This window comes from Symphodus melops, assembly GCF_947650265.1.
Source record: "Symphodus melops genome assembly, chromosome: 13".
NCBI lineage: Eukaryota > Metazoa > Chordata > Actinopteri > Labriformes > Labridae > Symphodus > Symphodus melops.
In genome coordinates this window covers 7831738-7858686 of record NC_136703.1, presented here as the reverse complement: position 1 = coordinate 7858686, position 26949 = coordinate 7831738, and the positions used below count along the sequence as shown (strand labels likewise).

General features: G+C 38.7%; 1 protein-coding gene across 6 annotated transcripts in view; it reads left to right on the top strand.

Annotated features, from left to right (window-relative positions):
- Positions 1-26949, top strand: part of cacna1db (calcium channel, voltage-dependent, L type, alpha 1D subunit, b) — a 63569-nt gene that overhangs the window by 20319 nt on the left and 16301 nt on the right. For 2 of the 6 annotated variants that reach the window (XM_079359422.1, XM_079359423.1), the window contains exons 4-31: positions 3782-3921; positions 4378-4520; positions 6343-6495; positions 7931-8127; positions 10338-10441; positions 10724-10893; positions 14075-14149; positions 16147-16234; positions 16403-16429; positions 16810-16970; positions 17050-17275; positions 17431-17638; positions 18577-18697; positions 18899-19013; positions 19147-19204; positions 19346-19406; positions 20271-20412; positions 20520-20649; positions 21005-21064; positions 21280-21386; positions 21539-21626; positions 22158-22265; positions 22386-22438; positions 22535-22681; positions 23017-23218; positions 24098-24256; positions 24524-24634; positions 25575-25658. In XM_079359422.1, coding sequence (XP_079215548.1) covers positions 3782-3921; positions 4378-4520; positions 6343-6495; positions 7931-8127; positions 10338-10441; positions 10724-10893; positions 14075-14149; positions 16147-16234; positions 16403-16429; positions 16810-16970; positions 17050-17275; positions 17431-17638; positions 18577-18697; positions 18899-19013; positions 19147-19204; positions 19346-19406; positions 20271-20412; positions 20520-20649; positions 21005-21064; positions 21280-21386; positions 21539-21626; positions 22158-22265; positions 22386-22438; positions 22535-22681; positions 23017-23218; positions 24098-24256; positions 24524-24634; positions 25575-25658 — 3438 coding nt within the window. Of the gene's footprint in view, positions 1-3781; positions 3922-4377; positions 4521-6342; positions 6496-7930; positions 8128-10337; positions 10442-10723; positions 10894-14074; positions 14150-16146; positions 16235-16402; positions 16430-16809; positions 16971-17049; positions 17276-17430; positions 17639-18576; positions 18698-18898; positions 19014-19146; positions 19205-19345; positions 19407-20270; positions 20413-20519; positions 20650-21004; positions 21065-21279; positions 21387-21538; positions 21627-22157; positions 22266-22385; positions 22439-22534; positions 22682-23016; positions 23219-24097; positions 24257-24523; positions 24635-24947; positions 25026-25574; positions 25659-26949 lie in introns of all 6 variants that reach the window. The other 4 variants (XM_079359425.1, XM_079359426.1, XM_079359424.1 and 1 more) reach the window with 3 other exon arrangements.

The following is a 26949-nucleotide window of genomic DNA, read 5'->3' as shown; positions in this document are numbered from 1 at the left end:
TGTTGTAGCCATGTGTTTGCTTAACACACCTTTGAGACTTGTAACACTTCTTTTGAAAGTTCTTTGTATGCTCCACAGTGGAGCTTGCAGCAGACATGCTTTGAAATCATAGTGTAAGCGCAGCACTAATACATTCTTTGTATCAAAATGTCGTCAATAATTTTGTTATATGAATACACTTTAAAAAAAGAGCATGTCTATTGTGCTGTTTTTATTGTACTGGAAGGTGACCTTGAGTGTCCTGAAAGGTGGCAATAAATAAAATGTATTATTATTATTATTATTAGACCGTACACTGTTGTATTATTAACATAAACCAAACATTAATCCACCATGAGTGAGACATTTGGCAACATTTAATCAGCAAGATTGTAGAAAGGAAAACCTAGCATGCTGAAACCTTGAAAGTGTTGGGAGATGGGAAATGCCGAAGAAAAAAAGGCTTGACTGTTTAAGGCTGTTATAGCGAGACTGTCACAGCATGCATGAATCAATCCAACATCCATGTATGTTCTGAGTTTTCATTAACTAAAAACACTCAATTAGTGATTTTGTGTAATTAGAAACAGACATCTCTAATTTGGTCTCAAAACCCTTGATGCCCGTCTGTTGTGACAGGCATATGAAAAATTGCAGTTGAATAGAGCTCAGCTCAGGTATGCAGAGAGAGCATCAATGCTTGTTTTTTGTTTGTTTTTTTCTCCAGAGTCGTGTTGACAATAATGCTGAAAATGCCAAAGGTGAAAATGTTGAGGTATATTATTATCCTCCAGTTGCAAATACTTCTGACTTTTGTGGCCCATTATTTTCTTTCAATGAAACTGTTTGCACTGAGCTTAATGTCAATACAATACTTTATTTTACCCCAGCAGGAAATGTGTTGTCACAGCTTTCCACAGTTGGTACACAGGTATACATGCTTAGCAACAATGATGTTTCTCCTCTGACAGACAGATTATACATAATTTGTCCCTTTCTCCCATGCAGCACCTTTTTTAATGTTAGTAACTAAGTAACACTAAGTGATTTCTAGTTTACTTAGCAATAAGATTTTTGTTTGGACTGTTTTTTAATCAACTTCATATTACTTCTATTTTAGTTTCTATGAAGCTCCTGTTCTTTGCTCTCTTTGCCATTATTCTATAGTCTGCTGTTTTGCACTTCTCTGCTGGGTATGGTGTGAGTATTCTTGTCTGCTTACCTGCAGTTTCTTGTGGCTTAGAGAAACTCAATGTGTGTGCGTCCTGTTAACACATCTGCAGAAGAAATAACTTTAATTCATATGTAGCTTGATTTTTTAGCCCCCCTACAACCTTCTCGATGTTACGATCGAAGTGAGTGACACGCCCTAAGCACACAAGATGATGATTTTTCAGTGATATTCTCGCCCTGCTTTGGTCTTGGTCTTGACTCTTTCTCTATCCCTAAATGTCTTGGTCTTTGTATTGGAGCACTCTGGTCTCAAGTATGTCTTGGTCTCAGTTTCTGTGGTCTTGACTACAACACTACCACATGATAAGTTGTATTTCCACCAGCTTGCCTCGCTGAACTGTTGAAGGGAAATGTTAGCTAATGTATTCATAAAGGGAGTAAAATAAATGAAAAAGTAAGTTTTCTTCTTTAAAACGATATAATCAAAGCCTTTCAGCCGTACTTGGTCACAATTCACATGCAGCTGACGTAACTTCACAAAGACTGATTATAAATACACACTTGCTGAAGAGAGGACAATTCTAACACATGGAGGCAGGAGGATGGAGCGGGAATGTATGATTTGATGGAGGCAGGTATGTGTTCATTTGAGCTTTGAAGGCTCTTATCGAAGTGAATCAGCTCTGAGTCATGGTGCTTGATGACCTCAACAGGTTACCACCCAGCTACAGTTATAGCACACCAATCAGCTTACACAAGTTAACAATTAGGAGTGAAACAAAGCCTTGGTCATTGTTGGAACATAACTATTTGGACGACAGCTTGGCATGTTTGCTTCTCTGTAGTCTCTAAGGTCAATCACTTAGATTTTTGCACTTTTGGTCCGTTGATAAGAATCAGGACAACAAAAGTTCTGCTTGATGTTTCACTAAGCTATAATATCTTCGAATGCAAATACAGATTTCCCTAGCTGTAGATTTTCTTTTATACTTTAACACCATTACCGCAAAAAAGCAGCCTGCTATAAGCTCTGAGGTGTTATGCATCTCCAGCCGCACATCATTGAGAAAGTCGCTGGAATTCATCCTCCCATCTAATTAATAGCTGCTGAGATATTTCAGTCTGGAATAAAATTATGGATCAACACGGCACTGCTCACACAACTCGCTTGACTCGTGTTTTAAATCTCAGTCAAAGTAAAACTGAATGAAAATGTATGCAGATATAAAGGAAATCCTGTTGTTGCATAACAAGAAAACTTTTTACGTGTTTGTGGGTTTAGGTTTCCTGACTTTCTCTGTACTTTTTTTCTTCCATCTTCCTGTTTAGCACTAGCCCTGATTTACCAATTTTTTGAGCACAAACCATGCTAGCACACTGATAGCTATTGTTTTGTTTTTATATAATATGAAGTGGAGGTGAGGGAGTGAAATGATATGTGAGCATATCAAACGGATTGTGCAGAAAAAAATCAAATTCAGTGACCTGGTTCAATAGTAGAGTACTGACTACATGACTTAGGCCTTTTAGTTTTGGTTGGAGCCCTGACTTTTTCTTTTTGTCTTAATTTAGGTTGCTGAAATGATTACTGTTTCTGTGTTCTACATTGCATTTTCTCGAATTCAAACAATGTTGGGAATATTTTGACTTCTTTTGTCTGATCATCCACTGTGACACGTGTGTGATGTGTCATCTTAATGCGGTCCAATTACTCTGATTTCATTCAGCTGTTCTTTCCACAAATCCTTCCCTTAACAACCAGCATTTAAACTTCATAATGCTTTTACTTTATGAAAACCTTGAGGTCTCCAAAGCTGTCTTTAGAAGATTAGCTTTGCATACGACATGACAGCCTTTACTTTTGGAAGTTCTTGTCTGTAAACACAATAATTTGACTATAAAAGTTGCTCAAAAACAATGTGCAAGGTAATTTATATAAAAAAAACATCAGCAAATTAAAGTATTCTATGACTCAGCATTAAAAAATAGACCCCTGTCTGAGGGCTCTGGTGGCGTAGTGGCAGTGCACGCAACCCCATGTATCGAGGCTATAGTCCTCAAGCGCTCGGCCCGGGTTTACGTCCGGCCTGTGGCTCCCTTACTGCATGTCTCTCCCCACTCTCTCTCTCCCTGCTTTCCGCCTCTGTCCACTTTCCTCCCTCTACAATAAAGGCAAAAATGCCAAAAATAAATCTTTAAAAAAAAAACTTGACCCCTGTCTTTTCAACATTGCACATCTTAAAGTAGAAGTCATGCACACAATTTAACATCAGAATATAAAAACTCACGACTTTCCTCAGAGAGCTCAAATCTTTTTAACAACTCATGATGGAAGAATTGAATTGTTTCATGTCTCATACAAATAGTGTGAAATAGTTGTGTTCTTAAATGTCATTGTCCGAAGACTGAACCAAACATTTGGGGAGATTCCCTCATTCATTCCATGGATGTAGATTTCAGATCTGATATATTGACATTGCTTCTCTTACCTCTGTATTGTACTCTGTCCGTAAACCAGATCGAAACATTCAGCTAAGAAAAACTGGCTGCAACAAAGTTAACCTTTTTTTTTTGTCTCCTTTTCCTTTTTTTTTTTACATCCCTTCTTCCTCCCATTCCCCCAATACAGGAAACAGTAGAATATGCCTTCCTGATCATTTTCACAATAGAGACATTTATGAAGATTATTGCCTATGGTCTGGTCATGCACCAAAACTCCTATGTCAGAAACGGCTGGAACATGCTGGACTTCGTCATCGTCATTGTGGGGTGAGTTCATAGTTTGCACATGAACATGCACAACTGTATGGGCAAGTCAAAGTATACATACCCATTCAGACACACAGTTAAATCTATTCTTTTGTACACTCCTGCTAAGGTCATAGAAACAGTTGTTCATACTGTCCTTCATTTTCACACACACACAAACACACATTTCATAACTGTCTTCTGCATTTGCATGGATCACCATGTTATAATACTATAATGTTTTCCACAGCATGTCTTATATGGCACAATAGCGTGCTGGAGATGTTTAAACAGATGCACACAAAAACACATACACGCATCATATGGTCCCCCTTATTTATTAGATTTTTTATTAAATTACTCTGACTTTGCCAGAGCATATATGCAGCTACATACAGATGCATGTGCATAGTAACAAATAAAAAGAGCTTTGTTGCTCGTGCTCTGCCTATTTTCTTTCATCTCCCCCCCCTCCAGATTGTTCAGTGTTGTTCTGGAGATGATAACCAAAGATGCTGACTCTGGTGGCCAGTCTGGAGGCAAACCTGGGGGCTTTGATGTAAAGGCCCTCCGAGCCTTTCGTGTTCTACGACCCCTTCGCCTTGTCTCTGGAGTTCCCAGTGAGTAAACATGAAAACATCTCAAGAGACTTTAAATTCACTGATTTATCAACCGTTTCTGAGTCAGTGGGATCTAGGATCAATTGAGTTTTGTACTTTTTATTTTCCCCATATAGTGTGTGGTTGGATTGGCTTTATCAGCAAGGTTACTTGGTTGCAATGTCTATAGGACTCTGGTTGACCTTTTTTATAGGCTCACTGAATAAATTGTGTCATTTCCACATCCTGCTGTTCCCGTACAACTTTTTGACTGCTGAAGACTTGATTTTACGGACCGTAGCGTTCTACTACAGCAGCTGAGTGGTCTCTGTGCTGGACTGGTCTGGGGTCTCTTTGCTTGTGTGTCGTGGTGATCTTGATAGAAGAGCAAAATCAGCGCACTGTCGAGGAGTTGTGGCTTCGGGTATGACATTCTTTGCAGTTTTCACAGCTGACTCAGCTGTTGCTCTGTGTGTATCCTGGTGATGAGGTCTCAGGCTGAAATTGCTAGCCACAGTCAGCTGAATATATAGAGCTATTGGGATAAGTATTGTGGTCTTTTCTCAGTGAAAATATCAAGGATGGCTTTATTGGCCAAATGGGCTTAATGTTTATTATTGTTGACCTTTTTGTTTGAAATAATGTCTATTTCCCAAAAAATGTAGTTAAACCGACAGTGATGAGGTTTTCGTGGCTGTTAAAAGAGAACAGATGTGTAGCAAACTTTTGCCCATTTTCTGCTCGGCATCTCATATGGGAATAGTGTTTCTTTTTGTTGCTTATCATCCATTTACCTGCAAGTTACACGAATGGCTAGATTTATTTTAACGTGGCTGTTGATCCCCTGCCAGTATACAGTGTGTACTCTCTGGCTCTTTGTAAGCATTCCTTCATAACCATGTTATGTTCCCGTTCTAGGGCAACATAGACATAGACATAGACACAACTTGACCTTTAACTCTAAACAATCCAAAGAAAGTCAGGAACACACATCAAACTCAGATTTAAAGCTTGTCTTCTGAAAAGGAGATTCACATACTAATGCTGGTTTTGTTGGAAGTGAGAGGTGAAGGGCAGAGCAGACAGCAGCAGCTGAGATTTAAAAGCTGTGATGTCAGGCTTGATCCAATCAGGAATCAGCAATTCCAGTTGCTCTGTTCAATCAAAGGCAGCACCTGTATCGGCAGCTGATTGAAAAAAACACCCACAGATACACTCTTACTCAAACACACACACACACACACACACACACACACACACACACACACACACACACACACACACACACACACACACACACACACACACACACACACACATAGACACGCACACACTTACTATAGCAGAACAGAAAAAGCTGCACATATCGCAAAATAAAGATGGTCAATAAACAATATGACCCAGAGTCATAACAGTACTTTCATCACTGAAAAATATTTCCTTTTGATAACTCCATTCCTCCTGAAAGGGGAACTACAGTATGGACTGAAATCCCCTTTCTGTGCAACATAAGCAAAAACTCATGTTTTGAGTAGGGTGTCCCTTTTTTAAATTTGTAATTCTGCGATTTAATACAGTTACAGCAGTCAGCAAAAAATATAGCAACGAGTGCTGTCAAACAATGTTATTTTTGACCAATGCTGAAATTCAGTAATTATCCACAATTAAATCATTTTTATTGACACAGAATTATTTTACCAGCTTGGATACAAACTTGTTGCTGTCTTTGAGTTAGCCTAGCTATGGTGTACCTTAGGCACAAAAAAAAACCTGGGTCCACATGTACAGTATATCCCTGTTAATGTCTTTTTGTTCCCTCTAACCTTGTCTTCTGTGTTTGCAGGTTTACAGGTGGTTCTAAACTCCATTATTAAAGCCATGGTTCCCCTGCTTCACATCGCTCTGCTGGTCCTGTTTGTCATTATTATCTACGCCATCATCGGTCTGGAGCTCTTTATTGGCAAAATGCATGCAACGTGCTATCTGATTAAAACAGGTATGCTCGTCTGAATCCCTGTTGTATAATGATTAGATATGTTTCAGGCATTCTATCTAATTTTGTATCTGATTTGGTGAAATCCTCTTGAAAAATGTCCTTCTTCACAGAAATAGGACTGAATCCCTGAGAATGGATGAGAACATTTACCTTGCCTATGAATGACAGCAAGCTGCTGAAACAGGACAGAACAGCAGATGGTGGATTAAATCCAGTAATTAAATGACTAATATCGAGCTATTATGTAAACAGGCTTGACCTTTGCTCTAGCATTGCTTGCAGTGTGGTAGAATTATTCAAGAAAATCAGGATACACTGATGGCTGGTTGTCATTATGAGCTTAATGCACACATGCATAAAGCCACAGTATGCCTCATATTCAAACAAGGCTGATGAAAGAAACACAAGTCAAAGAGATAGGTGGGGTTCAAAGGAATACTCCAACTATTGTGTTTTATGTAGTGTCACTTTCACTGCTTTAGTTGCTCACTCATTTCACCTAATCTTTCAACTTTCCCTGCTCTTTTCTGCTTTGATCTCTTGGTGTTTGTGATGTCAGGAGAAGCATTGTAGAGGAAAGTCAAGAGGTCAGGTTAGAGGAAGACGGAAGCTTACTTTAATCCCCACTTGCTTGCGTCTGTTCTGTTGGCCCTGAGAAAGGCACTTTGTTTTTTTAAGTGTTTGCTGTTAGAGGAGTGGGGATGGGGGAGGTGTGTGCATCATGTCTTTTTCGTGCATGTATTGATGTTTGGACATTTACAAAATGGGTCAACTTGTTATGAGCGCATCCATGCAAATATGGTAAATTGTAAAAACTTATTTTAGTTGTGCAGGCTTTTATTAACTTCTGACTGTGAAATGACCCGTCTATTATTTGAAACTGGCATCAATACAAGACGGCCTGTAATTTTTTGCAGAGAAACATCCTGCACAGCAAAGAAGGGAAAGATGATTGCAGATAATTATATTTGCATTAGTTTAAAGGTTCCATACTGTGCCTTTTTTGGGGTTCATATGTCTAATTTATGCGTCTACTAAAGTACATTCACGATCACTAATGTTTAAAAAGGTGTGTGTTTTTGTGTACTGCCGCTCCATACAGGCGCTCTCATCTCCCTGTATTTCTAACTCTGAGAATCCCCCATGAAGAGAAAAAAACAAAACAAAAAAAGGGTCCCCTCATGCTGCTATTGCTCCTGCTAACGAGGACGAGGCAGGAGAAGCTGCAGACTTAGAATTTTTGCAAATAGATGTGCCTATGTCACTGTTCTCCTGTTGGTGACTCTACTCTAAAGAAAAGAAACTCATTTTACGTTATTCTCAATATGGAGCACTTTTGAAGTGTTCAATGCCATAGGATTATTATTATAGTCTTATAATTCACTTTTGTTTACTTTTTTAAAACACCAGCATTATTCTGATTGTGTGCCCTCAGGTGCTCTTCCAGAAGAAGAGTCCACTCCATGTTCGGTATCGGGGCACGGTCGTCAATGTCTCCTTAATGGCACAGAATGCAGAGAGGGCTGGCAAGGCCCCAACAACGGCATCACCAACTTTGATAACTTTTTGTTCGCCATGCTCACTGTGTTCCAGTGCATCACCATGGAGGGCTGGACGGACGTTCTCTACTGGGTAATCTCTCGCAATGCATCAAAATTACTTTGTGAAGTCCAAATTGGGTACTATGTGTACAAAGCAATTATTTCTAAGTCTTTTTGCTACAAGAGACTTAAGCTTGACTCAAGGTAACACACTATTTACATCAGCAATGAAGTAACCGTAATTTCTACGATGTAAATAGAATGACAATATGTCTCATATAGGACACGAGAACTCTGATTTCTGCATGAATCATACATAATGACTCCATTTAAAATACAATCTCAGATGACATTCTTGCTACTGTTTCTACTCTAGATACAAACTGGCCTCACCTCTCAGCTTGTTACAAGTAAAAAATTACCAACAGTTTTTAAATACCCACAACAATCAGCATTCAAGCTTAACTCAGAATGAGTTTACTCCACAATCCACCCACATCCTACCTCTTCTTAACAGTGAAGACCCTTCTCCATTGAATAATCAACCTCTCTCCCAGCTTGTCTTTCTCTTTGGTCCTCTCTGCCTTTCCTCTCCCTCGCACTCTTAATAACCCATACACATGTATGTGTTACTATGGCGATCCATGCTTAAATTCATGCTGGTGAATGAATGACATGCTACAAGACTGCTAGAGGTATATAGATAGATGGATACACTGACTTAACCTTTCCTTCAAAAATCAATTGAGTTTAAGATTATGTGAGTGGCTGAGGCAAGACTTTGTGTCACCTCAGCAAGGCCAGCTGTGTGTGTGTTTGTGTGCATGTGTTCCTTTACTCCTTTGAACTCGGTTATCTCTCACATTGTGCCCTCTGGTGGTCACAGTTCTTACTATTGTTTAATATGAATCAAAGACATGAAGCTTATTTATAATCACTGCCATTATCAATTTGTTCTCATTCTATCAATTTATCCATCAAGCAATCAGTCGATCAATCAGCACACCTAAGATACAAAACACATATAGGCCTTCGGGCGCTGGTTTTGTTTAGTGGCTATAGCATGCTTCCCATGCACAGAGGCTATAGACCTCATGCCAGAGTCCATGGGTTTAAATCTGATCTCTGCTCTTTGCTACAAGTCACCCCCCACCCTATCATGTCGACTTTTCCTGTCTCTACTTTTCTATCATATTGTTTTAAGAAAAAAACATTCCCTGAAGAGCAAGCGCTAGGAAGCAGATGTAAAACCTTTTACAGGTAAAGGACAGAAAGAGAATTTCTGTTTGGGAATATTAATGTTTTCTGCCCTCAGTCTTGTTTTCACTTCTATTCATTTACTTTTAAAAGCATTATGAATATTACAATAATGGGATCAAAAAGGGACATATACATTTCATTCTTTCTATTAATCAGTCTTTATTTTTACAGGATTTTTACATTTTAACGGGAAGAAACCTTCTCCCCCAGAGAAGGAGACATCAAATGAAAAAAACAAAAAACAAACAAACAACTACAACAACCAATAAAACAGATATACGACTACATTGCCAGTTCTGATTGTAAAAGCATTTGTGATATTATCAGTAATAACAAAGTTGTTAATTATTAGCAATTGCTATTGACTGTAGAAGTTGAAGTTAAACCGTTCTAAGATTCACATTCACAGTTATAGTAATGATCACAGACTTAACACCTATATTAATAGATGTAGCAGTGGGAGCGGGTCCATACCAGCAGATAGATAGATAGATAGATAGATAGATAGATAGATAGATAGATAGATAGATACTTTATTGATCCCGAGGGAAATTCAACGCATCCAGTAGCAGTATACAGACAGGCAGGACACAAGACATTAGTTACAATACACACCCGCTGTCCCCCCTCCCCTCTGTATACAATAATAAGATTTAGCAGCCCCTATGTGACTAAGAGTAAATATAATTACAGGTTAAACCTGTGCAGTTAGCATTAGACTTAAAACTTATATAGCATAATGTACATAACCTGTGAAGGAGAGAAAAACATGTGCTGGTTAAAATAGACTTGTAAACAGTTAAACAGCAGGCTGTTTGCAGCAAAGATCCAAGAAACCTGTGAGTCAAGGGGCTCAGAAACTCTAGGGGACATGCATGGAAACGTAAACGGTACACAAAGATCTTAGTGACATCCTGTAATAGACATAAATATATACAGATAGAGAGGGCAAGGGAGTTACAGGAGTTCAGTGTGCGAATAATTTTGACATTCAACATGTGAATAAACTCATTTTCCTTTACTTCCTGTGTTTCTATGCAGATGAATGATGCAATGGGCTTTGAACTGCCCTGGGTCTACTTTGTCAGTCTGGTCATCTTTGGATCCTTCTTTGTTCTCAACTTGGTTTTGGGAGTGTTGAGTGGGTAGGTTTTTGGGTTTGTCTGTATGTGCTAAATGTGTATAATTCCCAGTGAAACTGTTCTTTTATTGTTGTTTAACTGATTTTTTTTTACTTGCTTGAGAGTCTACCAGTCTGTCCCAAACACTGTTAGTAATCATATGGCTGTTCATTAAACACTGTTAGTAATCATATGGCTGTTCATTAAACACTGTTAGTAATCACATGGCCGTTAGTTATGTTACTGCACCCTTTTTAATTTGACATAGCATTGTATGACTCAGTTAGTATGCGCTGAACTTTTCAGAGAGTTTTCCAAAGAGCGAGAGAAGGCCAAAGCTCGGGGAGATTTCCAGAAGCTACGCGAGAAGCAGCAGTTAGAGGAAGACATGAAAGGCTACCTGGACTGGATCACCCAGGCTGAGGACATTGACCCGGAGAACGAGGAGGAGAGGGATGAGGAGGGAAAGCGTAACAGTAAGTTAATTAATCTGATTTGTCCCTCTGTGTTTGTCAGTGGCAAAGAAATTAGGAATGCAAACCAGGTCGAGAGCTACTGAGCCTGAAGTTCTTCTGCCTTAAATGATAATGTAGGTCTCCTCTACTCAATGATAGTCAGATGAGGCAGGTAAAGTGGGGGGAAAACATTACTAAACAGTATTTTGTTATTCAACTCTGACAAGCAAATCACGCTATGTCTTGAATCTGTTACAAAGGGAATATTTAGGACATCTCGAACAAATAAGCCTGGCTCAGCTGTCACTGTTGGAGTAGCTCTAAATATGACCTCTTTTACAACAAAGTTTTGATGCTGTGAAAAATGCGAATACAAACAAAATGCAGTGATTTTGAAAACATTGAAACCCAATTTTCAACCAGTAGCACATAGACAGTAAGTCAAATGTGGAGACTGAGAACTTTGTTCATGACATTATGCAGTATTCTCACTTTGAATTTGATACCAGCGACATTTGAATAAAAGTTGTGACAGGGTCATGTTTATCTCCCTATTGCATCACCTCTTCTTTTAACAACACTGTGTACTCATTTGGAAACTGAGGAGACCAATTTCCGTCAATTTGAATGTGGCATGTTTTCACCATTCTTACTTCATATAGGATTACATTTTATAATGCCCCCAAACGATCTCAATGGACATGACAAGTTGGGACTGGAGGAAGGCCTGTATCAGTGTGGCTCTTTTACTACAGAGCCATCATGTTGTAATATGTGCAAAATGTCACAATCTACTTGGCAGCCTATGTTGCACCTAATACTGTACCTCCTTTCTTAAGACACATAAATCTGTCTCACCTCATTTCTATTTCTTCCACACAGCGTTTTTCTGCTGACTAAGACCATCAGCAGTTTGTTTTATTAAATAACATAAAAAACCAACAACCTAGAACTGTTTTAAGCAGCAGAGTGGCATGATTAGGAAGATTGATTAATTACTTGGCATATTAAATCAATCATAAATTGAAGCGTTAAAAGAACTAGTGCATATCCAGGACAGTTGAAAGAGGAGTGCTTTTCAGCACAGTGTGTCTGTCACAGTGAACAGGAACGAGAGGGGCACAGCGAGCAGACAGACGCACACAGACAGTGTACTTATTGACTGATCACACGTCATCTCTCTGCAAGAGGCAATTAAAAAAAAAACACGCGCTAACATGAGGGCGCCCCTCGGTGACGAGGCCCTACACACAGCATTTGTTCTACATGAAGGAAGAGGCAGGGCTGTTTATCCTCCAGTTGGTCAATGTTTTGTGGCCTGAAAGGCACTCTATGTCCACACTGCAGACAAAGTGTGTGTGTGTGTGTGTGTGTGTGTGTGTGTGTGTGTGTGTGTGTGTGTGTGTGTGTGTGTGTGTGTGTGTGTGTGTGTGTGTGTGTGTGTGTGTGTGTGTGTGTGTGTGTGTGTGTGTGTGTGTGTGTGTGTGTGTGTGTGTGTGTGTGTGTGTGTGTGTGTGTGTGTGTGTGTGTGTGTGTGTGTGTGTGTGTGTACAGAATTACCTTGTAAATCATCTGATTGCTGCTATCATCTATTTTGAACCGCAGTGTTTGTTAGCTGGACAGCACATAAAAAGCCTGATCATCTATTAGGGTTTGTGCCCAGATAGTTGGCTTAATGGCAGAATACCATCAGTGTGCTGGGAGCAGTAGATTTAAGCACTTATGCTGTTGGAGGAAAATAATTGCATGTTGATTCCTTTAAAAAAACATTATCCAGACAACTGTGTTTGTGTGACGAAAAAGTGATGTCCTTTTGTAATTCTATTATATATTCTTTTGTTTCACAAAGTTTTTTCCACTTAGAGCACCAACCACAGGATGCGTGCCTCCATAATTGTACTGTATAATTTCAGTTTGCTAAAAGACCCAACAAGTAGAAGACAGAAATACAGTAAATATCATCAAGAGCTCCTGTGATTATTACAGCCTGAATCAAGGCCTTTCTTAATTTATCATCCAAAGAATGAATGGTAAACATGAAAGCTCTACAAAACAATACTCTGCTTGAATACTCCTCGTCTTAGCAACATATTCTTCCATCATTGCTTCATCAAGACTATAAAAAAATATTTCAGTTGGATCTCCTCTATTTTTTCCTGTGCCTGAGCAATGTCGTAAATTAATTTTCTCCCTAATATTGTGAGGCTTGAACAATTTCTGTGTATACTGCAGGTCACACCTACACATTCACACGCTGACGGAAGAGACTTTTCACAAGGATTCCTCTTGTACTACACGATGAGTTTAGTTAGAGTTTTTGTCCCCCATCAAGTAAAGTCCCATCCTAATTGCATATTTGGAAAAAATCTAACTGATGATGAATTCAAAGGGATATTGCTTATGATTTCACCTTTAAGACAATTGCCATAGCAACAATAATAACATAATAATAGCATGCATTTATTCACAGTAAAACTGAGCAAAAAGCCTTGTTAGAGCACAAAATGTAACAATGACCAGTTTTTGGTTTTTTTGGTTTTGTTACTTTTTTTTTTTTTACCAGCACTGACTTCAGGAATAATTATTTTATACAACTTTTTTGTATCACTGTTGTATATCTGTTGTGATTTGATCAACAACGTGTTATTCATAGTTAAGCAATTTATCTATATTTGTCAGGAGGCCTAAAATCCTCCTCAGCTCCAGCTCTCAGTCTGTCATTGAGTTAACTGGAAGATAAGTTGACACAGGAATTCCAGCATGGCGGCTGCTGCCAATGAGCCTCCAGAACCCCCCCCCTTCTGTAACAGATGGGTGATGTCACTCAGGCTTTGTACATTAAAATTTGACTGCTGTTTGCATTCACACAGGCAGCTTCTCCTGGAAATATAGGAGTTTTGTGCAATTATAAAAGTGTGATCATTTTTTAATCATATTGTTGTTTATTAATGGTTTGCTTTGTTCATTAACTCTGATTCTGCTGACTGATTCTGTCAGTCTGATATGCTATCTGGGCATTAAATAATCATTCATACCTTACAGTATTTATTTACATGAACAGTATTTCTTTTCTATTTTTCCTTACATGGAATGCTGTATACTGTGTCTGTTGTCATATGTTCCCTCTCTTATTGTTGTCAATTGACCCTATGCTTCCTCTACTCTCTGGCTGTGTGAACTGCATGTTTTTTTTAACACCAAGGGGTCACGCTGGCTGACCTCACTGAGAAGAAGAAAGGAAAGTTTGGCTGGTTCACTCAGTCTACAGAGACACAGGGTAAATGTGTTAATGTGTGTATGAGTGTCTGGGCAGTTTCTTCTTGTTGCCCAGTCCATTGGAACAGTTCACCTCTGCTTGCATATGCTTTTCTTTTTGTGTTTTTGCATCCTGTGATTCATTCATCCATATATGAATCCTCAACATAATACCTAACAATTGTTATCCATTATCTCGGGGGGATCACATTGTTGACTAGTGGTAAGAAATAGCTGGTGAAATTAATGAAAACTCTTGCACTTTAGATCAGATGAGGGCGTCTGGTGGGGTTGGAGATGTCAAATGTCCATTCTATATGGAGAGATGTGATCTCTGTGAAATGAGCAGCAGCTCAATTTTTCAGCAAGCTTCAAAGAGTAAGGACAGTGTGGCTTTTCTTTTGCTGTGTGATGAGCACTCAAACAACAGAGGTTGATAGAAATCTATAGCTAATGCACGGAAGCTCATGTTCAGTTGAGCTCAACACATTTTTTAACTCCATTTAAAAGCAATCAAGGCGCTCTACAGTGGCTATACAGACATCGTAGTCCTGGTTTCAAAGCCCTCTTCTTGATATTATTAGTACATTTAAATGTGCATATACTTAAGTAATCATGCAAGTTCCTTAACATGTTTGAATTGACGACCAGGCAATTAAACTAAACTAGTTTAGATAGTTTAGCGTGTATTTATTCTGGTGACAAATACTCTACTAAAAATGATACCACCCTTTAATGTCTTTTGTTGTATAGAAATATAACATTTTCAGTTAATCTTATTGATGTATTTAACATATCTGGATCAGATCTAAACAGAGTTTTACCAGTATTTGTGTACAGATTCCACAAAGGATCATGCTCATATTAAATGCCTTTCATTTTTCACAAAATATGACATTGGATGCATGTACAGTGTATTTGATTTTGAATATACTGTACAATGCAACCTTGTGGCCATAAAACAAATGCATTTTGCTCCATTCAAACCTTCAGACCTGGGCCAAACAGTTTTTGTAATGATGCAATTAGTATCGAACACTCACTGCAACAAAGTTTTTAATGTGAGTAAAAATATTTATTTTGATTTTGCATCCAATTCATAAAACTGTTATTAAAAATGACGAGATTGATTTATATCATCCAGTTTGACTCAGGTCTGGCAACATCTCCTTACTGTGACTTGGTTAATGCAAACCCCTGAAACTCATCATCTTACAGTGTAGAGGACAGTTGGTTTCACTAAGGACCAAGAGTCAATCCCAATCATTTTATTCAATGGAAAAGACATTCTGTAATTGTGGAAAAAGTTCTTTTCAGACTTCTAGATGGAGTCATACCAACATTTTCTATTTACACATGCATTTTTTGTACTTGTTCTCAGGTGGATGAGCTTCACCTTTAAGCTGTGTGACACAAAAAACATGACACACACTTTTAAGAAAAACATGCAGCTTAGAATCCGCAACGACAGTCTTGGGCCTCAATCACCAAACCTTGAAAGACATTTCTTCTTAACGCCCACTTACACAGCTTTTAAGAAGATTCTGACATTTACCAAAGTTTTTATAACTGGAAACACTCAAGAGCCCTCAAATGCACATTTGAGTGCTGATTTGACAGGGAAAATGATATATTATTGTGTTTTCCTTAATTGTGCACATTTTTATTTTTTAATTGACAAACAGTACTGTGTATGCATATCGGGCCTCATTCACCTATCTAGTTTTTTCTTAAATGCATTTCTTAAGAAGAACCTTAGAAGAGTATCAAGTAAATTGTGTAAATGTTTTTTTTTTCTTTCAGTGTATCTGAACAAAAGAAATAGCCTCAAGCATATGGAATCAACCTGGAACCAAGCCGAGCAAAAAATGCATCGTAGTTAATAGAAAAGTCCAATGTTATGTCAAATTTCTGAGAGTAAAATATCCTTGAAGCTTTTTGTTGACTTGCCACCTTATCATCTCCTTATCATAACTGTTTTTTGTTTGTTTGTTTGTTTGTTTGTTTGTTAAACCACAGCAAGCATTCCCACAAGTGAAACAGAGTCAGTGAACACTGAAAATCACAATGGAGTGGATGAAAATTCTCCCTGTTGTGGACCTCTGTGGTGAGTATGACTTTATTCATACAGTAGCAAATAACAAGGGGTATACTTCTTATCATTGATACACTGAAGACATTTGGAGGGACGCAATGGCATGATAATTATTTAAAAAATTATAACTCAAACACAAAGTGCACCCTATAAAGTTGACTCATCTTTTATTCTCCCCAGTCAAAAAATTACTAAGTCAAAATGCAGGTTAGTACCTCGGTAGTTCAGTCTTGGCACTGTATAACAGCGCATGGTTAGATGCCCTTTTCATTCACTTTTTTCAACTCATCTTGCATGCCTTAATGTTACCTCATATTTGAAATGTTCACCCTGATCCTGCCTTGTGTCCTCGACTTAATCAAAACCCAATTGCTTTTTTGTCCAGTTTCCTTGAAGTTTATTGTGCTTTCATTGTATTTCACTTCACTCCATGTAACTGCTTATGACCAAACACATTTAACTTTATAATTCAGATAATAAATTGGGGGAAAGTTATTATTTTTTCTCATTGAGTTTTACTGTAAAACACTGTGTAATGTTGGTGCATGTACCCTGAATGATGATTCTGAAGTGGAGATTTTTTTCAGTCGTCAGGGGCGACGTTGGAACCGCTTCTGCCGTAGGAAGTGTCGTACAGCAGTAAAATCTGTGACATTTTATTGGCTGGTTATACTTTTGGTGTTCCTCAACACTCTTACCATCGCTTCCGAGCATTACAACCAGCCAGACTGGTTGACTGAAGTACAAGGTATCTATTTTGTTCTGTTCTATGCTGGTATTATTTAGTTGATATTTTTGTAACTGTAAAATCATCCCTTCTTCTTCAGATGCAGCCAACAAAGTTCTCTTGGCGATGTTCACCCTGGAGATGCTGGTGAAGATGTATAGTTTGGGCCTGCAGGCCTACTTTGTGTCATTGTTTAACCGCTTTGACTGTTTCGTGGTGTGTGGAGGCATCCTTGAGACAATCCTAGTGGAGCTGGCGATCATGTCTCCGCTGGGTATCTCTGTTTTCCGCTGCGTACGTCTCCTTAGGATCTTCAAGGTCACACGGTGAGCAACAAGCGAGCACCTGTTTGATGTTTCTCTTTCAGTGGTTACATTTTTTACTTTTCTGTCTTTAAAAACGTTGAAATGATGTGTATTTTACTGCTTAGGGAATTTTGTGTTTTCTCTGTGGTAATTGTTTATTGTTATTTCTTTTCAAGTCATTGGGCGTCTCTAAGTAATCTGGTGGCCTCTCTGCTCAACTCCATGAAGTCCATCGCCTCACTCTTGCTGCTGCTCTTCCTCTTCATCATTATCTTCTCCTTGCTTGGAATGCAACTCTTTGGAGGAAAGTTCAACTTTGATGAGACTGTGACCAAAAGGAGCACGTTCGATAACTTCCCTCAGGCCCTGCTCACAGTTTTTCAGGTGTGTGTTTGGTTTTATTTACTTCACTCAAAAATATTTTGGATGAATTGTTGCATTGGATAACAGTGTAAAAACAATACCCAAGACTGAGCTAATAATCGATAACAATGGCTGTGCAAGAGTGTTGTTCATGCAAAAAACCGCCACAGCTATCTGCTCTGTCTTGAGGTCTATTTTACAGAGGATTTAGCTGTAATGAAACCCTCCCCATTTGATGGGGAGGTTAGGGTTAGAGTCATTATAAAGATTTTAGTCCGCAACCCACAAAATAAGGGTTGCCAGAGTAAATGGTTAAGGCATGTAGTGTAGTACATTTCCACACTGACACACTGATTAACTTATCCAGACACTGGTAACATATGTATGTACGTGTATGTATCTATGGTTCTGTGAATCCTGAAAAAAACACCAGAGGCCATACCAATAAAGTCATGTTTGACCCCTAGTCCACTTTAAAAGAAGTGCTACTAACCTGATGTATCCAAATGTCTTGTTCAACTCTTAAGAGTTTGATATTAAATCATGATTACTAGGGCCTTCAGCATTAAGAAGTTAATTCCAGTTAACTAAATTATGTAATGAGTGCATTCATTTAGTCTTAATTGCCAAGATGATGAGAAATATAGATGATTAGATGTTATTTATCCTTTTAGGTAAACCTCCAGTGTCTCCCTATAGTCACAGTGATTTACTGTAAAAGAAGGATGCTGCTCCATCTTTGAATGTCTTATTTCACTTTTTTTTAAAAACTCCTAGACAATTGATGGGTCAAAAAGTAATATTTCACTTTTTGTGCAATTGAAGAGAAACATGGCTCTCAAAACATTGTATTGTCTAAATTATGCGATGACATGACAGTGTTGTTTTTTAAAAACTTCCTACAGATTATTGAAATGGCCTCCATTGTCCATTGTACATGTTTCTATTTGTCTTTTCAGATTTTGACTGGCGAAGACTGGAATACTGTAATGTATGACGGGATCATGGCGTACGGTGGTCCAGCCTCTTCTGGAATGATTGTCTGCATTTACTTCATCATCCTCTTCATCTGTGGAAACTGTATCCTACCAGCCACAAACAAACACACATGCTCACTCTCTTCTCAAATGAAACACAAAGAGCAAAACCCCCATGTTTTCATACTTCAGTGCATAAATCTGTCCAATATGTAGCGAGCTGATGATGTTCGTTTTCTTTCTTTTTTTAAACTCATTTGGGTTTTCATTTCGATCAGCGTTTTTTCTTAAGTCATGTGGGCAGACATCTTGTTAAATGTCTTCTTGGCCATCGCTGTTGACAATCTGGCAGACGCAGAAAGCCTCAACTCAGCACAGAGGGAGGAAAAGGAGGCCAAGAAGAGAAAGAATAGTGCCAAGTACAGCTTCAAACACTATTATGGCACAATTTGATATCTCTAAAACTGTTTTTCAGACATTTTTTGCAAGCTTTATCTATTGGCAGTAAAATGTCCTTCTCGTCACTTCCTGTCCCAAACTTGTCTTCAACAGGGATGTAGACACGGAGAAGACGGTGGAAATATTAGAAAGTATGGAAGGAGACACTAAGGTAACTAGAATAGGCTTAATCATAAGTCAAGTCAATTAAATATTTTTTAGAATACCAGTTTACTTATTCACAACCAATTGTCATAAAGTGCATTATTTGTACAGATATTTTTTAAATGCCTAACCTGGTTACTGTGTTTAGTTGTCTGCAGAAATTGCAATGGAGGAAGGCAAAGAGCTGTATCCTGCCGTTGACTTTCCAGGTAAGAGGGACTTATGGGAGAACCCAAATTTGGGTAACAAATAATGCATGACTGCATCCATCATGTTTTGTGAGAAACCACAAGTAAAGCACTCAAGATTTCTTCACCTTCTAGAACTAACCTGACGTGGGATTGTTAACATATCCAGCCTAACCTTGAGGCAAGATCATTGACTGTATAATACGATGGATGTATCTTTTACCACCTCCTGTTGCACCAACATTGAGACAATGGGTCCAATGGGCACGGATGACATCATTTGGGTCCTGTGTTGCACAGTGGAGACTTAAATTGATGTGATAATGGGTTAAAGTTTCATGTCGCTATGGCAGAATTCCATCAGTTTCATGATTGTGATTTATATTTTCTGGTCAGTGTTACTTTGATGGAGAAAAATATTAAAAGATGTACAGATTGGTATGTATTTTTTTAGGGTTGTTTACAATTTCATTATTTTGCTTGGAAAAAAGTTTGATGCCTTAATTTTGTATTATTGTCTGAAACTTGGGGCACTTAACTTCCTGTTCAGGTTCAAATATGCCTTTGTCATGAAAAGAAATAAGGAACTTGTGGTAGACTAAAGAGGTCAACAGAAAAGGAGTACAGTTTATTACATATACTGCAGCAGGTCAGTAGAGGGAGCTCCAAATGTTTGAAATCTTCTATTTCATGGAGCTGTGTTGTCCATCGTTTTACATTCAATGGGGAAGATGCAGGAATGAGGAAGTTCATATACAAGAAGGAAGCTCCAACAAAAACATTTAGAATACACATTTATTTCAGTTGCAATGAAACTAGTTTATAAAACACGTAACAGCTGTTTCAGCTGTGTTTCTTTAATCAAAGTAAATTTCTGTCTCCTAGTGTGTGATAATAACAAGGATGGCAACCTCCAAGAACTCCCGCCGGGACCTCGCCCTCAGAGGCTTTCCGATCTCACTATCAAGGAGAAGATTATCCCCATCCCGAAAGGCAGCGCCTTTTTTATCTTCAGCAGCACAAATCCGTGAGTGTCAGACACGCAGTTTGGTGGGACTGGGGTTTGGTGGTATTTACAATATGCTCATTCTCCCTTCATTTTCTTCTGTTTTCTTCTTTGCTTTCTTGCTGAAGGTTTCGTGTATTATGCCACAAAGTGATCAACCATCAGATCTTTACCAACCTCATCCTGATCTTTATCATGCTAAGCTCCGTCTCACTGGCTGCTGAAGACCCCATACGCAACTTCTCTGCACGCAATATCGTATGTAAACTACCACTTCTGGAGTCTTACACTGTCCATCAAAGCATCCCTCACAGGAGGGATTTTATTCCATTTCACCGCAGTTGACAGTCAACAGTCAACTTTTATCTCAGATTACATTTCTACAGGTTTCTACAGGATCTGTGCGATAATTAACAATGGCTGAGTTTCATTGAAATATCTGTTTCATAGTCCTGAGTCCTGTTTTCTGACCATGTTGGCATAAAAATGTTTCTTATATACCTCAGTTATTTTTCACATTAGCCTTTTTCTAACTGTATATCAATATTGAAACTTACTGGTCTGTTATACTGGGAGTACTTGCTGACTTTAACTTGTGCATTGCCTCTTGTAGGTACTTGGATATTTTGACTATGCTTTCACGGCAATCTTTACAGTTGAGATCCTGTTGAAGGTAAACAACAAGCCAGTACTTTGTACATGATACAGAAAGGTCATTTTATATTATGATCATATTCCTCATATTATGAGAATAATATATTGAATCTGCCAACATATGTTGTTACTGTGATAACAGTAAACAATCATGTTTCAGCCTGACAGGGGAGACTTGATACAAAGCATGCATTTAATATATATCGTCCTGAATGATTTTCCCCCTTTGTCAAGATGACAGCGTTTGGCGCATTCCTCCATAAAGGAGCATTCTGCAGAAACTACTTCAACCTTTTAGACCTGCTGGTTGTTGGTGTTTCTCTGGTCTCCTTTGGAATTCAGTGAGTATTTAAATGTCTATTAATGTCTAATTGGGAAATCATGGTTGAGCATTTGGTAGCTTTGGTAGCAGGGATAAAGAAATGCCTCTTGGTCAAAACGCTCTTGATTATTATCGGCTGAATCCACTGGTGTTTTTTGTTGTCTTTAAAAGGTCTTCTGCTATCTCGGTGGTGAAGATTCTCCGTGTTTTAAGAGTCCTCCGTCCTCTCAGAGCCATTAACAGAGCCAAGGGACTGAAGGTAGGAACATCAACAATGGTGCTGTTTGTATGCATGTAGTTTTCTTAAATATGTCCTCATTTGTAATTGAACTTTCAACTTCACCTTTGACTTTATTGTCTCTGTTTCGAAGCCTGGCGAAAGCATAAACATTAGAAACACAGGCACATCGGCCCAGACAGCAAACATCCAGAATCACATTAAATTCATAAATACTAGAGCTCAGGAGGTAATGAAAGGAAACTGGGAATGTATAAAATGTCCATAAAACCATAATTTAAAGAAAATAACACTCATCTGTCCCCTTTGGAGTCTATTCTTTAGATGACCTGAGTTATAAAATAAATGGTCAATCTTCAGTATTAGTACTTTGCTTTTTGTAATCCGTATCTCCTGCCTGTGGGTAGAAGCTCAAACTCAGGAAAAATAGAGGATGTATGATCGTAAGACATCTTGAGCCTTAGCTGCAGCTCGCTTACTGAAGGTGAGAGCCTTTGCTTCAGGTGCAGTACTGTCGACTCCTAACGCCAGTATATGTTGTGTCCTTTGCAGCATGTGGTGCAGTGTGTGTTCGTGGCCATCAGGACCATTGGCAACATCATGATTGTCACCACACTGCTGCAGTTCATGTTTGCTTGTATCGGAGTGCAGCTCTTCAAGGTGTGTTGAGAAAAAATAAACAGGTGGCAAACAAGATAGTTGAACTTGAGATGATGAAAATCAAATCAACGGATAGTTTAACTTGTCGATATTCTGACTGATCTTTTTTATTCAACAAAGGGGAAATTTTATCGCTGCACAGATGACGCAAAGTCTAGTCCAGATGAGTGCAAGTGAGTATCCTTTCTGTGAGTCTTTGTGGTTTGTGAAGTTAGCCCTTATCTTCCTGGCCTAACATCTTGTCTTGTGCTCATTATCTTTATTTACAGAGGTACATACATTCTCTATAACAATGGGGAAACAGCCATACCCATGGTAAAGGAGAGGATCTGGTACAACAGTGACTTTAACTTTGACAACGTCCTCATGGCCATGATGGCTCTTTTTACTGTCTCCACCTTTGAAGGATGGCCCACGTAAGTCCTGCTTAAAGTTCAATATTTGTTCATCTGTGTCTGTTAATTAAAAACATTCTTTGTACCTACATTAGCAGTAAACTCTGTTTGTCTTCCAGCCACTAAATCTGTCATTGAGGTAGTCAGGGGTATGGGAAATAGTGACTTGTTTAGTTTGACATTGTAATCCTGCAAGCAATAAAACTATCCCTTTTGAAATGAGTGTCAAAGATGTCATGGACGAGGATATACAGTACTTTACATTGTTTACATGGAAGTCTGGGGATGTAGCTGTTAGAGTTGTAATTGGAGGGATGTTTTTGTGTTCATCAATTCTTTTGTTTCTGTCCCTACAGTCTACTGTACAAGGCTATCGACTCTAACAGAGAGAACCTGGGTCCCATCTACAACTACCGAATTGAGATCTCTATCTTCTTCATCATCTACATCATCATCATCGCCTTCTTCATGATGAACATCTTTGTTGGTTTTGTTATTGTCACCTTTCAGGAGCAAGGGGAGAAGGAGTACAAAAACTGTGAGCTTGACAAAAACCAGGTAGGAGATGTTTTTACAAACTTTTCAGGTTTCCACAAAAAAAGTTAAAGGGATCATTTTTGGTGTTGTTCTTATTGGATACTGGTGTCAAACCTACAGTAAATGGCTTTCAGCAGTCACACTCAGGGAGGGAAGCTCAAATGTTATTATGTCTTACCGCTCTGTTCCCGGTTGTATTTCAAACAAAGAAAAAATTGTTGTAATCTCCTCCTGATCGATAAGCAACAAAAAAATACCATAATACTGTGAGTTTTAACTTTAAAGCATTGCCTCTAACATGATTGATACATATATGCAATCATAATGAATTTAAACGATTAATTTCTTACAACACAGTGACTGACATCATGTTCAATAAATCCATCATCTGCTGGTCATGACAGCTGCACATAACCGGTCTGTCCACTTGGGACCCAATGCAGGACCCATTCAACTTAAACTATATGTTATTGTTGTGGCCGGTCACTGGAGTTGCACATGCTTTACCTCAGATGCACATTGACAACCTGCTGCCATTAAGTCTTTTGTTAGCTATTCTTTCGTAGTGCTAACTCAAACGTTTCTGTTCATTTTTAAAAGTCAGTCCAGTTGCTGTGTCCTTTTTTCTGAGAAGATTCATCATGCCATTTGATCAGTCATTTGAAAAGTGCTGTTACATAAGTAAAATCAGTCATCCATTAGCCATTTTCACACAGACATCACTAGACACTGCATTTCACCCTGAGGGTGATGTCACTGGAAAATATCCAAACCGTGAATATGGTCTGTGACAGCTCAGCTTTTTAATGACGTGGATGAGGTGATGTCACAACCTATGATGACATCCAACACCTGATTGTGATTCTGTTTTTGTGTCCGTTTCTTCTTCCTCATCCTCAGCGTCAATGTGTAGAATATGCTCTTAAAGCTCGCCCCGTGAGGCGCTACATCCCCAAAAACCCTTACCAGTACAAGTTCTGGTATGTGGTCAACTCTGCAGGCTTTGAGTACGTCATGTTTGTCCTAATCATTCTCAACACCCTTTGTCTGGCTATACAGGTAAGTCATTTAGTTTAATTAACATCAATGTACTAGTACATTTATCATCACTGCTTATAATGGGAACAATAAAAGATTGTTAACAAAATAAACTCCTTTTGAATTTTTTTTTTTTTTATTCTCACTGAAAGACAAGATATCCACATAGCTTCCATTATATGTATAGTTCTTTGCAGTGTGAAGAGGATTGTTATTGATGCAGTGAAATACAGAATGTTATGACATCAAATATATTGTCTTCATAAGTCTCATATTGTCTCTTTACAGCATTATGGTCAGTCCTATCTGTTCAACTATGCCATGGACATCCTCAACATGGTCTTCACTGGGGTCTTCACTGTGGAAATGATCCTTAAACTTATCGCCTTTAAACCCAGAGTAAGTATCCTCTCCTCTCACTGTACAACCCTCACTGTTTGAAGTTGTTTTTCCCCTTTAGATGTCCCTTTATATCTTATCCCTGAAACTATTTATGTTAAACAAAAGCATTTCCTTTCTCCTTGAAGTCTCACCCTCAAATACTTCCTGTCCCTCTTACCTCCCTTCTTGTTTCCCTGTGACTCCTCTACCATTTGTTTCCTCTCTCTCCACCCTCCATTACCACCTCCCTACCTCTTATTCTGTCCTGCATCCCCCTTTGTCTACTGCCTTTCACTCTCCTTGTGCTGGCTGTGCATGCTGCCATGTTCAGGGCTATGTCGGGGACGCCTGGAACGTCTTCGATGCTCTGGTGGTGATTGGCAGTGTAGTCGACATCATACTTAGCCAGGTAGAAAGATGTTCGTGTGGGGAAACTCTGCATTCCCTCTTCCTACTCTTCCGCTGCAGCTGCACCTTTTTCTTTCCTTGACCACTTTCCTCACTCGTCCTCCCTGTTTTAATTTTGTGATGAGTATTTCATGTTTCCTTGAGACAATTTCTACTTTTTCAGCAAGTCTGTATAACCTGTATAAACCTGTTGTTGGACTAAATAATGGATAAGCACCATATATACCGTTTACATCCTGAAGGGCATTGCATTAGACCCCTGCTTTATAAAACAAAGATCATTTCAGTTCCATGCCTAAAGTAACCATTTAAATCCTCCTACCACTTCATCAGTGAGATAAAAAAAATAACTTCAAAAAATATTATTGACCTGATGTTAATCACTAATCATACCTTTTTTGTTGTTTTTTTAGAGTCAAAACTCTCAGACTTTCTGATATCATCCTCTTTCGATCTTCACAGTTTACATCTCTCTTCTTCCTTTCTTTTCTTGCACTGTTGTCCCTTTTTTTTTATTTTTCCTGTATCTTTGTGTTGCTTGTGCTTGCAGAACTATTTTGCTGATGCATGGAACACGTTTGATGCCTTAATTGTTGTGGGTAGCGTGGTTGACATTGCCATCACTGAGATCAATGTAAGTAGTCATATATCACACACATTATGTGACCCTGTGTAAGAGGGCCTTGTTCTTCAGTAGTATAACAAGTTATATGTAGGATCTTAATGTCCTATTTCATGTTTGATTCATGTTCTTCCCAAACTCATTAACTCGTATACAGTAAAGCCATAGACTTACAATATATTTTGAAGCAGATGCTTAACTTTTGTAGCTCTACTTAAATCTGACAACTCTTTATTGAGAACCATGACGCTCCTCTCCCTTTATAAAATGGTCAGAATTGGCGTTGGGGAAAAATATGTTGGATTGCAGCTCAGTCATCATAAAGAAATCTTGCATGAATGATGCACCAAGCAGAAATGTACAACTACAACTTTTGAGCAAAAAAAAAAGGATCAGAATATGGTGGATTTGTTAAAAATGGCAAGGATGCCTCTTTGACTTCCTCTCCTCCCCTTGTTCCATGTTGAAGCGAAGAAGGAAATTGAAAGTTTACAGAAATTGCTGCGGCCCAGAAAATAGTGATTCAGTTCATATCCCTAAAGACAACCAGGGATGTTTCTGTTGAGTACCCCAAGTTCTGGCAATTTCAAGAGCTGATTTCCCCTCACCTGGGATTTTGAATGGCTGCAGCAACTTTTGTTCACCTTTTTTCTTTCTCCACTCTATCGTGATGCTAAGTGGAAGACATGTTACAGAGCCATTCTTGTTGTCTCCACAACCCCAATTTCTCCCCTTTTCACAATCTAGGAAAACCACACATTCATTGCAGCTTCCTGTTTGCTGGAAGACTGCTCCTGTTGGTTACATCATTGAATAACACATTTGAATAGGACAAGACTTAAGATATTACCTATTAATATTAAACATGCTGGACTTTTAGGCCAAGCTGAAAAAAAGACTGCCTCAAAGCAGAACAGAACACGTTTTACACCTTACACCGGAGTAAAGTAACACAACTCTCATGATTGGAAACATGTCTGTGACTTTGAAATTGCCTGAAATGTCGTTAGAAGTAAGGCCAGCATTTAAGTATCAAAACATGCTTCCCTTTATATTACAGTACAAGTGTATAAGCAGTGGTGTGTTTAAAAGTAATTTTTTACCTGGAACATTCTTTGCTGGAACAAAGCTTAGTTCAGTTTGAGCTTTAACCGTTGTCTTGAGATTGACTCTACAGTGTCAGCCAGGAAGTAGCAATACATGCCTCAGTTTGGGTCCCAGATGGGTGCAATGAAAAGAATAGCTGGGTGTCATCAGCATTGCGATGGTAGACAAAACCATGCACAGAGAAAAGCCTGATGAC